At 40.5% G+C, this 12,771-nt stretch overlaps 3 protein-coding genes across 5 annotated transcripts in view; 2 read left to right on the forward strand and 1 right to left on the reverse strand.

The window, feature by feature from the left end:
* Positions 1–9,593, forward strand: part of LOC118412191 (mitochondrial coenzyme A transporter SLC25A42-like) — a 13,974-nt gene extending 4,381 nt beyond the window's left edge. The window contains exons 2-8 of the mRNA XM_035814911.1: positions 1,553–1,660; positions 5,453–5,561; positions 6,413–6,438; positions 6,945–7,105; positions 7,435–7,554; positions 7,932–8,083; positions 8,529–9,593. Of these exons, the coding sequence (XP_035670804.1) occupies positions 1,574–1,660; positions 5,453–5,561; positions 6,413–6,438; positions 6,945–7,105; positions 7,435–7,554; positions 7,932–8,083; positions 8,529–8,848 (975 nt within the window). The 5' untranslated portion in view covers positions 1,553–1,573 and the 3' untranslated portion in view covers positions 8,849–9,593. The remainder of the gene's footprint in view (positions 1–1,552; positions 1,661–5,452; positions 5,562–6,412; positions 6,439–6,944; positions 7,106–7,434; positions 7,555–7,931; positions 8,084–8,528) is intronic.
* Positions 9,594–9,953: 360 nt separating this feature from the next.
* LOC118411566 (ankyrin repeat domain-containing protein 50-like) lies at positions 9,954–12,041 on the forward strand. The gene has a single exon (XM_035813926.1). The coding sequence runs from the start codon at positions 10,290–10,292 to the stop codon at positions 11,448–11,450; it is 1,161 nt and encodes a 386-aa protein (XP_035669819.1). The 5' UTR covers positions 9,954–10,289; the 3' UTR covers positions 11,451–12,041.
* LOC118411565 overlaps positions 11,782–12,771 on the reverse strand; it is a 4,603-nt gene continuing 3,613 nt past the window's right edge. For all 3 annotated transcript variants that reach the window (XM_035813925.1, XM_035813923.1, XM_035813924.1), the window contains one exon: positions 11,782–12,239. In XM_035813925.1, the coding sequence (XP_035669818.1) occupies positions 12,151–12,239 (89 nt within the window). In that variant the 3' untranslated portion in view covers positions 11,782–12,150. The remainder of the gene's footprint in view (positions 12,240–12,771) is intronic.

Below are 12,771 nucleotides of genomic sequence, written 5' to 3' on the forward strand. Positions count from 1 at the left end.
TACACCCCCCACCCATGCACCAAAAATCGTCGCAATCGCGCGTATCGTTCCGGACACACAGCGCCAAAAGTGCCCCAAAAACACAAAAAATGCCACCTTCAATGTCAAGGTCAAGCGCCAGGAGGCCCAAAATCACACCTGAGTGTCAGGCTACCATCCCCAACCCACGTACCAAAAATCGTCGTGCTCGCACCATCCGTTCACGAGATACAGCGCCCTACATCCCCGGCTACCGAAAAGTTCCCACCAGCATCAAAACCATACCTGCATACATGCAGGTAATTATTGAACAAGTTAATCTTCAGTATATGGACTAGTCTAATACAAAGTATTAATCATTTAGAAGAAAATTCATAATCATATAGCTAACTAGAAAGGCCGACATTTGCTTGAGAGCAAATACAGCATATTTCAGCCATCTCCCTCATGCAACAATAGGCCTTGAGGTCGTTGACCCCTTTGGCCATTGGAAAATGACCCAAAAAATTCCCAAATATATCATTTTAAAGTGTTCCATGCCAAAAATTATACATGGGTCATTTGGATAAATATCTAGAGGACCCCTTTACCAAATTTCGGGTCATTTGGTTGTAAAACGAGGGAACAGGAGCCAAAAATGTCAAATTTTTGTCTAAAAATGGCCATAAAATTGCAATATTAAGCATTATGTTGTACTGTATGGAAAAACTGTTATTGAATTCATGCGCACAAAATTGAAGGGCACTTTTATACCAAATTTCAGGTCATTCGGTTGTAAAACGAGGGTACAGGAGGCAAAAATGTGCTTTTTTTGTCAAAAAATGGCCAAAAATCGCAAAATTAAGCATTTTGTTGTACCGTATACCAAAACTGTTATTAAATCTGGGTGGGCATATGATCAGGGCACCTCTGTACCAAATTTCATGTCATTCGGCTGTAATACCAGGGTACAGGAGCCCAAAATATACATAAAAATTGACAAGAACCTCAATAAAATCATTTCAAAGGCAGATATGAAAAAATGAAAAAAAACACCTGAGGGTATTGGCTTATTCTACCTTTGTGCCAAATTTCAAGTCAATCGGTTAAAAAACGGCGGAGTTGATTCAATTTGAAGATTTGGCAGGAGAAAGAAAGAAAGAAAGAAGAAAGAAACATTACGAATACAATATATTTCACCATACCTATGGTATGGCTGAAATATAATAACGTACATGTGATCTATATTCAACCTCCCACATACCTACAGATTAAGGGCAGATGTCAATCATAAAGGCCACGCATCACATTTGATATGAAAGGAACCTGATTTAATAACAAAATATTAGGCAGGCCAGGCCATCAGAAAAGTGACATTGGTTCATAAGAAGAAGTTCATAATCTTCCCAATCAACCTCTGCTTGGAGAACACACACTACAATGAATACTGGTAACGTTAGAGTAGAATGGAGTCATTCCTCAGAATACATCAAAAGAAGGGGACAACACCTGGAAGAAGACTGTTTTCTTTATTCTCAATTGTGTAAACAGAACCTCTTGATTGATGTTACACATTGGTTCTTGTTTTCTTTAGATGTAGCAGAAGTTATCTGCTATGATTGAGTCGTCGCGGGAATCTGCGTCCGTCAAAGCGATCCAGGACAGGACGGCAACGTTAGAGGAAGAGGAAGAAATCAGACGGGTCAGTTCACTGATTCAATATACATTTGTACTTTAGTTTGACGTAGAGAATCTATTACTGCTATTCATGATATAACGGCACAAACTGTATATTCGACACCCCTTTTATCCGACACTTTTCATCACCTATCTGTCAGTAAAAATCTACCGCTGGCATGCAAATTCTTTCTAGTGCTTTATAAAACCAGTAACATGTATGAGATAAAACCTTGAAAATTTGAGCTCTCAAAGATCGTATGTTGGAGCAGCAAGTTAATCAATCTTCCGGTGTGTTTTCCTGCCGTTAATGAAGCCGTGGGACGGGGGCAGAGGTCATGATTTCGAGGGATCTTACATTACGTCTTTACATCACAAAACCATAATCACAGTGAATAAATAACAAATCAATGAACTGTCAATTGATGACAACCAACATGCCTTGGAATGTCTCTCCTTCAAGTACAACGCGGCTTTGTTATGCTTATCGGCAGCCTTCCGAACACAGGCGCCATTTTGAAAATGTGCATCAGCACCCCCAATCTGCAATGCTCACATCCCAATACACAGCAAGACGGATCTCACCGGCGATACCAACAGCCCCACATGGGGACGTACTGTAAGGAGTTTGTAGTGTGTTGTGTGGGTATATTTTTTGGGAACCATTCACAAAACAACGTATTTACCGACATTTGCTTATCAAACAACGGATTAAAAGTTTCATAGAACGTCATAACCGTGTAGTGGAACAGCAGAAAGGATTTGCCACTGGTTGATGCATTTTCGGGCCATGTTTAGATCGCGATGCCGGCAGTTTACCGACATGCCGATTTGCCGATGAAACCTTGAGTAAGTGCCTGCCGATTGATACAAATTTGACGTTGTAAATATGAAATTCGTTGATAATCAGCCTTGTCATATTATTGTGACGGATTAAAGTTCCCCTGGGAATAGAATCCCAAGGGACTTGCTATCAGTTACACTCTCTTTGAAGTGTTAATTTCTGCTGATACCACGGAAAGTGGGAGACCAATGCACGTGTAGTGATGGCCGGGGAAACATAGTAAGCAGTGCACTAAATAGTTTCCGGAATGCCCAAAAGCCTGCTTGTTTATTCATGGTTCAGTGTTGAAAATGCTGGAAAGTGTCGGATAAATGTTCTATGCCGTTATAGAACTTGGAAGCTGTGGTGAGAAGCTTTCAGACTGCATCGGATCTACCATCTTTCTTCAGCTCTGAAGGGTAGACTAGTCAAAGGTTGCATAGTTCACAACTTCACATCACACAAAGCGTTGTACAGTTTGGAGGCAGTGACAGGATTTTATAGTTATACTAGTAAAATCACCATTTAAAAAAATATGGACAAACTACAAGTACAAACCATCTGCTTTCTTTGTCCATTGTGGTATATAGGTTTTCATTGGTGACACTTTTTCTTCAAATGAAAATAAGAAAGGAATGTTGATGATGGTTGCAGCATTCATTACTCTTAAGCTGAGTTTTGTCTGTAGCTTCTCTGGCTTGCATTTATATTTTGTACATTGAGAATGATGCTTTTGAGTATGAAGAACACTGTGTTAGCAAAGATACTGTACAGACTTACGGTGACCTTAAATGACATGTAAAGGTGATTGACCTGTAGCTCATTGGTGCAAAGTCCATTATAAAGTAATAGCCTTTATTGATACAAAGGGTAGTAATACAGTAGACATGGTTTCTAATACTAATCTAAAACATAGATTCTAAATCTAGTCTAATACATTTGTTCGACTTCTTCTCGTTTCTTAGTAATGTTAAATATGTAGCTAGAGATGTGTTGGTATAATATCGTCTGATCAAAACTCATAAGAAAAATGAATTTTTCAACACTAGACAAATATTCAAAGCGAGGGAACTTTCCTATAATATAGCTAAAAAGAATACTTCTATCGTTACTATATAAACTACAATCTAATAAAAAGTGGGTTTCATCTTCGACCTTGTTCAGGTTACAGAACTGACAAATTCTTTGCTCCAGAGGTGTGCGGTTGTGCCTTCCTGATTCAACACGGAGTTTGTGGCAGCTGAGTCGTAGTTTGGTGATAATAGATCTTTGACGTTCGTTCGGAATTTTAAGGTACTCTTCTTCGTTGTAGGTGGATTTGAACAGTCTGTATGAGCGTAATTTGTTCCTTGCGAATTTGCCTTTGTTGTCATTATGGATTTCGCGTAGGAATGTCTGAAAGTAGATGTCCTTTAAACGTTGTTGAATAGCAGAGATGATTGAAGGCATTTTTGAAACAATTGAGTGTGGAGAATGCCAAACAAAGGCATAACCGCATTCTTCTAAAGTTTTCCGCACACCGGAAGCCCAGCATTTGCTACCTAAAGAGTCTAGTTCTAATTGCCATAAAAGTGCGTCTGCCTGGAGACTATCAGCCGGCACATTCAAGCAAACTCTAGTGAAAAACTTAACGGCGTTTAGGGAGGCCTCCAAGTGTAAGGGGTACCTCCCTAATTCCGCCCGTGCAGCAAGATTGCTAGCTGTTTTGGGGACATTGAGGGATTGTTTACAGAATTTTACATGTACGGATTCGATTGGACAAGATTTTGAACTTTTGAAGGAGCCCCAAATCTCCGACCCATAAAGTAAAATTGGTTTGACACAGGAGTCAAATAACTTGTTTTTAACAGACAACGGGGCATCAGCTTTGTCAAGGGATTGTCTGACTCCAAACAAAGCTCTTAGCCCCTTGTTGTATAGGTATTTGTGATTGGCTTTGAATGTGCCAGCTGAGTTGACAATTATTCCTAAATAACAATACGAAGATACAATTTCTACTACATTACTATTGAACAAGAAGGAACAGTCTTTTGGTATCCGACCACCCTTTGTGAAAACTACAATTTTTGTCTTTTTAAGGTTGACTTTCAACCTCCAGGATTTACAGTACTCTTCTAATCTAGACAAAGATGATTGTAAGCCACGTTGTGACTCTGAGAATATTACTAAATCATCAGCATATAATAGACAGGGTACATTCATACAGTGTAGAACTGGAGGGTTACAACAGGAATGATCAAATTCTGATGCTATGTCACTAATGAATAAGTTGAACATTATACACTGTTACCCACTGGCACTGTTGGTTCCTTTATCATGTTTATGATGTCACCACCATTGTGATAGCATAGGCTGCATAGCATTGTGATAACTACCTTAGATGACACCACTGACTATTATAAACTTTTCAGTGGCCACCTTTACTTAATTGAAAAATTTAGTTGTTCATAAATGATGATCCAGTTATTGTAACAAAACACTTAACCCTTCAAGTCATATGATCTCAAAATCAGATAAAAGGTTTCAAGATATTGCTTTGAAGTCCTACTAAAATTGATCAGTAAAAAAATGATTACTAGGATGAAACTGATTTGAAAAAGTTCTATAGCTAGTTGTTCTAGAACATTGACATTCTTGCAACTTAGATTTTGTTATTACATGTATCTTATCTTCATTTATAAATCATATCTGCATATGTCTTATGTATTTTTTTTGTCAGATTATACAGGCTTTTTATTGACGTCATGCTAATTATAATTTGAATCCTCTGATGACGATGTAGGCAGCTGGTTTACAGTCATACACTGTAATCCAACATGGCACAGGTGACATCAAATGAAACATTGACCTGTAGTTATGTGTAAAGGGTTGTTTCTGTAACAATCAACAATTCAGTTGTACATACATTGTACTTTGTTGCTTCTGCTAGTTTATTCAACAATAATACATGTACCAGATTGAAATTGGATTGAACTGTATTTTCCTTCTCCATAGCAACATGAGCGGAGGAAAGTGGTGGCTAACCTGGCAGCTGGGGCCATCGCAGGCGCCATCGCCAAGACAACGGTCGCTCCGCTAGACAGAACCAAGATTATGTTTCAAGGTAAGACAAAGTACTGTAACACCTTTTACTAAGGTTATCACCAGATAAAAGTTGATACCCCATACTAAAGACCTTTTGAGGCCATAGACTGATAGAGACAATGGGTTGTTATGGTTCCGGTTCGGAATTTCAAATGACCAGATATCCAAATAGTCCCTAAGAATAAGTGCAAATCAGAGGTTTTCTCTATAGTTTTGGCTCTAGATTTTCCGGCTACCGCTTTAGCAATGTATAATCTTTTATACTTCTCCAAATACTTGTTGTTCGTAGCGTTTTATGGTGTCGGAGATTTGATCGTGCGGCAAACACTTCCTGGTATTAGTGCATGCGATAGCGGTAAAGCGTTTCATCGCCTGATTACCCAGATCGTGCGTTCTATGTGCGTTTTGGGTGTTTTAGCGCCATTGGAGCTCGCGGAAAACGTATCAGATAACTTTTCTTCCTTTTTACTCAGTATACAGAAGAAGTCTTGACCTTCATTGCCATGTTAGTCATTATCCCAGGAAAACTCATTTTTACCGTGTAGCGGCCTGTAAAAAGTGGCCCCAAATTAGCAATTTTTGGATGAAAAGCTTATATTTTTGATGGTTTTTACCAAAAATAACATTTCTACAGAAAATGTTTACTGAGTCTGTTGGTCAGCGACAAGGCACCCTTTTCTATCGGAAACATTGAATTGTCCGAAAAATGATGTTTTGAGAAGCGCTAGTGTTTTTCTCAGAGACAGTCAAATCGGCCCCGAATGGTAAAAAAAACTTCAAACCGGAACCTTATCCACTGTGTTATCCACCTTTTGTTTCTGACAGTGAAATAAGTCTGTTGTAATATGTTCTTTGTTCTTTGTTTTTCAGTATCTCATAACAGATTTTCAGCAAAGGTAAGCCCAAACATCACTACATCTTACCTACTTTCCACAATAGTTCAAGGCTGGTATTTTTGTCTTAGTTTTAAAGTTTTTCAACCCAATGCTCTCAATTTCCAGTGTTGTAATGACCAGTCATGTTATAATTATGATCAAGTAGGTAGGAAATAGAGAATATGACGCAGATTATTAGGTACCAAGCTGACTGCAGGTGGGGTCAGCCAAAGACTGGTGGGCTTGGACCTAGGGCGATGCGAAATATACTGTGTTCTATCTACCTCAAGAATAAACATATTGATGCAAAATGCACCAGAAATTTGGTGTCAAACAGAAAATTGTAAGAACATCAATTCCAACTTCTTTGTGGCCACACGTAAAGCGTGGGGTACTGTAAAATACAGACCTATCCGAAACACTCAGATGATACATTATCAAGGCCAAGGTATGACATAAAATACAGTATACACTGTTGTTTTTGTGTTATTCTCAGGAGTTAACAGTTGTTTCTGTATGCCTTCTAGGAAGCCTACAAAGTCATCTTTAGGACGTACAAGAATGAAGGGTTCTTCAGTCTATGGCGGGGGAACTCAGCTACCATGGCCAGGGTCATACCATATGCTGCAATACAGTTTGCTTCCCATGAACAGTACAAGAAAATGTTCAGGACATCCTACAAAAAACTGTAAGTCACAGACTTCAGAAATTTATTACGCATGTTGTAGAACTGGGATAGCCAGTCTAACTGCCTTTTGGTGTATCTTGCCAGCTTTGATCTTTGCAGGTTTGGAGTGCAGCAGCAGCTGGTTACTAGTATATTTCACTAAATGAACTGTCACACCTGACTTTTGCACACCAAATGCAAGGATTGTTAAAGCTATATAATGAGGATACCCCAACTTTACTAAGTGGCAACGAGTACAATCTGTGATGGGTCTGGGAAAAAAGAAATCGTAACAGGGGTAACTGTTGAGGTTGTGTGTTGTTGTGCTGAATTTGTTGATATTGTTTCAGTAAGTCACCGCCGCCCTACACCAGGTTCCTGGCTGGCTCGATGGCCGGAGTGACAGCCTCCTGCTGTACGTACCCACTGGACATGGTCAGGGCGAGGATGGCTGTCACCAAGAAGGCTAAGTATGTAGCAATGTTTTCCTAGCAAAGTCCAGGACTTGGGTTATGTATGCTTGTATGTGTGTGTTTGTGTGTGTTTGTTTTTCTGTAGCAATAACTTAAGAACCTCTGGATGGATTTTGATCGTATTTTGAATGTGGGTAGGCATTGTGAACACAACAGTCAATGTTGACTTTGGGCCTACCGGTGGCTGACCTTAGCCCTTATAAGTGTGGACATGATTTTCTGGACCTGAATCAAGACCTGAACCTGAAAATTTGCAATACTATCCCATTTCATAGAGTATGTTGCACTATGGATTGAGTGTTGTTTTCTAAACCAGCTTGAACTACATGTATAAACTTCTAAGGCAATCAAAACATGATCCCTGTTTTCCACAGATACAGCAGTCTTCCTGACTGCTTCGCACACATTATCAAAGAAGAGGGCGGACTGACCCTGTACAGAGGTTTCACCCCTACCATACTTGGGGTTATTCCATACGCAGGCACCAGTTTCTTTACCTACGAGACTCTGAAGATTCTACTGGCAGGTGAGTGCTCATTGGGTAGAAATGAACAAGAGCCATGTTCTGGTTTCATTAAGTGGAAATTAGCAAAAGCTATGGATACCTTGTTTCTTTTTGACTAGTTTGATGGCCAAAAAATTGAATAGAGTAGATGATTAGCTGTTTATTGAATTTTTGACCCGACGTCTATTAAAAAATGTTTTACGGGTATTTGAACAATTGCAATGCAACTGTAAAATATATTTTGAACTTAAGGTAACAAGTACCTATATACAAATGTATTAATCTTCTCATACATGTAGCATAACAGACAACTGCTTAATTGATTTTCACCATGGTGACAGCTGTTTGATATTAACCCATTTGGAACAAAGAAGAGGAAGAAACAGAGCAAAAAAAAAATGTTTTGAATAACTTTTCCCTTAGTGAAGGTAAACACAAACTGAAAGTGTGTTATTCTTCCCCCAAGATTTCACAGGTGGCAAGGAGCCCAACCCCATCCACAGACTGATATTCGGGATGCTGGCGGGGTTGTTCGGCCAGTCTGCGTCCTACCCGCTGGACGTGATCCGGCGCCGTATGCAGACGGAGGGCGTGACAGGGAACCCGTGCAGTAGCATCCTGGGAACGGCGCGGATGATTATCAAGGAGGAGGGCGTGAGGAGAGGACTGTACAAGGGCCTGAGCATGAACTGGGTCAAAGGGCCAATTGCTGTAGGGATAAGCTTCACCACCTTTGACCTTACCCAGCGGACATTGCACAGACTTGCCATGTTTAAAGACACCTGATCCGAAAATGTATTTCCTTTTTTTTTTTAAAGAAACGATCCTCGGTAAAAGCCGTATGTTGTATAGATTTTTGGGAAGTACATGTAGTGATATTTTTGCATGATTGTATGATTCATACCTTGATTGCCTCAACACAAGTCATCAGCAAATTGTCTACAAAATGGTTGCTGTAAGGTGGTGCTTATCATGCATACAGTGGTGTGCACATTCCTGTACCTTAGTATTTATCTAGTAGTCTAAAGGTATAGGGATGTATGTCAAGTGCAAAGACATTGTTTGTTATGTATCACCAATACATAACTATACTTCATAGTCAGGGGAGTGGGGATTGTGGTGTTTCTACATATATCTGTTCAATTACCAAAGAAATGTGTTTGTGGTTTACACAATCCATTTTGATGAAATGATTAAAAGTTATGCAATATATAGCAAATGTCCCCCTGGTAAACTTGGTACAACCCAGGCGTGTTCAAGATGCTAAACACTTTGGATAACAACATGTTTAAGTATAAGATGAATTTCTTAGCATAGGCATTGGAGATTTGAAATGTGTAACTTGAAAACCAGAGCCATTGTAAACAGTGACAATGTTGAGCAGTTACTTGCAGAATACCACACATGCAAAAAATGTACATCAATTGTATCGTTTTACTGGTGGATGTAAAGGTAAAATATATAGAAAACAATTCTGGAATGCTGTTGATGTATTGTCGCATGTTTATTAAAATAACAAGATTGAAAATGATAATGTCTTGATCAAGCTTTGGTCCCTGACATACAGCCTAATACGTGTGTTATACGAGGTCAGGTCAATTAGCTATTCTACAAGCAGACGGCTTGCTACACTGTTGCTAATAGTGTTATAATGATCAACTACCTGCACAAAAATGGAAACGCCTTTTAAAGAAATTGTTATTCCTGATGAAGGGTACAAAACACCTCATTCAACACTGCAAACATCATAATTACTTCAGTGAGGCTTTTGACCTATGGACTCCTGTTGTAATTGTCCTTGTTTGATGTCTAATAGTTTTCAGGGCCTACACATGCCAACTCCTTTCCTTGGCTTGACTCTAAAAAAAGTCTAATATACCCACAAGGAAATTTAGCAGAGTTGTCCCTTGTGTTAAGAGATATATTCAGAGATCGGGAGCTAACTTCAACTTTGGTAGGGGGCTTCCCGCTACAAAACCTATCCTGTGTTTGGCATCCGGGCAACTTTCTTTTCTACGTGCATTACTACAGTTGTCCGCTGGGTGGCCCTGGTGCTTACTGATGCATTCTTAGTTTCTTACGTTACCTGAGGGCTTCGACCTCACCTGTAACGTCACGTGACTTAACTTGCTTATACCCTGTTGAACACGTATGTACATTCTGTTGAGGAAACGTCACGTTAAGTTGATATTTCTGTAAGACATCGAGTCTATAGTTTCTGGACACCATGTCGGACCCGAGAAGTCACCTGTGGAACGCTATCCGTAAAGGCGACATAAAGCTGGTCCGGGTGCTTTTAGAAGGCGGGGAAGTTAACGTCAACGACTCGTACGTGCATGGGGAGGGGGGCGCAGAACCTCCCGGCAATATTTCCACTTTTCTCTGCCACGCCTGCGATGTTGGGAAACTTGACATTGTCGAACTTCTAGTGGAGAAAGGAGCTTCTCTAAATCTACAGGAGGCCAATTTGACTAAAGAATATCCTCTATGGTATGCTGCAAGATCCGGAAACGTAAGCTTAGCGAGCTTCCTTGCGGATAAAGGCGCAAATGTTAGACAAACGAACGCGAATGGGACAACTCCGATGCATAAGGCCATGGAAGTCGGAGACCGACAAGCGTCTGTAGAACTAACCGAGCTTTTCTTGGCTCACGGCGCGGAGGTGGATGCAAAGAACAGGTGGGGGAATACACCGGCCCACCTGGCGGCCAGGTGTAACAACGTGGACGCCCTGCGTGTGCTTATAGCGAGGGGAGCCGACATAACGTGTAAGAATAATGACGGCAACACCGTGTACGACCGCGCTCTGCACTACGGCTCCGAGGCTATAAGGGACTTCATCCTACGCCGAGCAGCGGGAAGAATCTCTCATAACAAGTGTACACCCGCCTTTGATGCCACTGACGGAGAAACAGCGCCCTCAATTCTCCAAGCACAGATAGAAGAACTGCAATACGAGAACAGTCGTCTACAGGACATCATTACCAATCAAGAAAAACGGTTGGACGAACTACAAGAAAACTATTCAGACCTCCGAGCTGAAATGGCAGAGATACGAAACAAGGTGTTCGGGAAAGGAACGCCGTCTAAAGATGGAGCTACAGCTACGCCTATGTCGGAAAGACATTCTGCGCTCACATCACACCCAGCTTATACAAGACATGCAGCCCACTGGCGTCATCGACTACTTGTACCAGGAAAACGTCTTAGACGACCATCTTCAGGCGGAAGCCAAGGCGCAGACCACCCGGCAAGACATCAACAAGAAACTCTTGGAAATCGTGCCGACCCGAGGAGACCGGGCGTTCTATGTCTTCCATCATGGCCTCATCAATACCAAACAACAACACTTAGCCGACATGTTGGTGGAACGGACTTAGACTTATAGTATAGTACGGGGTGCGGGTGTGCTACGAAACGCTATTTCTAGGCCTCTTCTGAGAATCTCCTCCTGGACTATTAGAGCAAACTCAGTAAAATAAGGACGCAAAATATTAATGTTGAATTTGTTTTTATATCGGCGGGCCGCGGGTTGTGTTGATTCCGTTATACACGCCAATTTTACGCGCTGATGAACATTTCGGTCGTTTACTAGTTATATATGACAGTAAATATATAGTACGTAGTATATAATAAAGCATAACTGTTTTGTGTTAGTATAGTAAGACATAACAGTATGATAACAACGTAACACAAAATGTTCCTGAACGTTATTCATCAAGGTATGGAACGTTTGCCGTTATGACTTTATTGGGCTGTTGTTCAGAAATAAACAGAACTAGATAGGTGAAAACAAATATATAGATATTCTCTTCGTTGTAGGCTTGCTGCACATGCATGAAGCCTACACAACTTGTCAACTATGCAATATTTACTGCACATGTGACTAGCCTGAGGCTGGATCTACATGTAGTTCTTTTTCAGCTGTAATGAACCATTCCTTAATATTCTTTGACAAAAGAAGATATATTCCATTTGACCTATAGTCTCCTTTCTTTGTAATTCAGGCCGACTGGTTATATAGAACTAGTGCACACAAGATGAAGTACAATTGTTCCAGGCCATTAGTACTGTCATTGTTAGATATTCTAGAAATAATCCTTGTTGGTCTGTTTCGTCTGTTCTGTCTTACTGACAACATCCACTTCGTCCCCATCTTGTTCCACACCAGTAGGCTCTGTGGAAATAGAGATTGAAAAACATCATCGTTTTAACGTTGCAGCAGTCCTACACGGTATTCTGCCTTGTGTGTCTTGAGCGTGTGTTCACACACAAAGTACCCACACTGTCTACATTTCTAACAAAAACATGTCTACATGGTCAATAGAAATAGAATAGTTGCGTGTTGCTTTTGTACATTATTTGAACCCTTATCTATCATCCGGGTACCATCCGGGTAGTAGGTCACGCTTCTGGAATAGCAGAGAAGCGACTGTATATTATCCAGGAGGTTAAAAAATTATAAAATCACTTTTTTAACCTCCTTGATATCATGTATAATAAACGTCGGAGCGAACTACTTTCCCGATTGTACTCAGGCTGGCTACCCCTATCAACATAGTTCTATATTTCTTGAAGGTGGAAAAGCCATAGCATGTTCAGAATATGCGATACCAACACCTGAAGTCCCAACAACGACTCATAGAAAGCCATCAGAGGGTGATGAGTATCGTATCTATAATCTCACCTCGCTAGTATGTGGGGAAGGA

This window comes from Branchiostoma floridae, chromosome 3 (genome assembly GCF_000003815.2).
Source record: "Branchiostoma floridae strain S238N-H82 chromosome 3, Bfl_VNyyK, whole genome shotgun sequence".
Taxonomy (NCBI): domain Eukaryota; kingdom Metazoa; phylum Chordata; class Leptocardii; order Amphioxiformes; family Branchiostomatidae; genus Branchiostoma; species Branchiostoma floridae.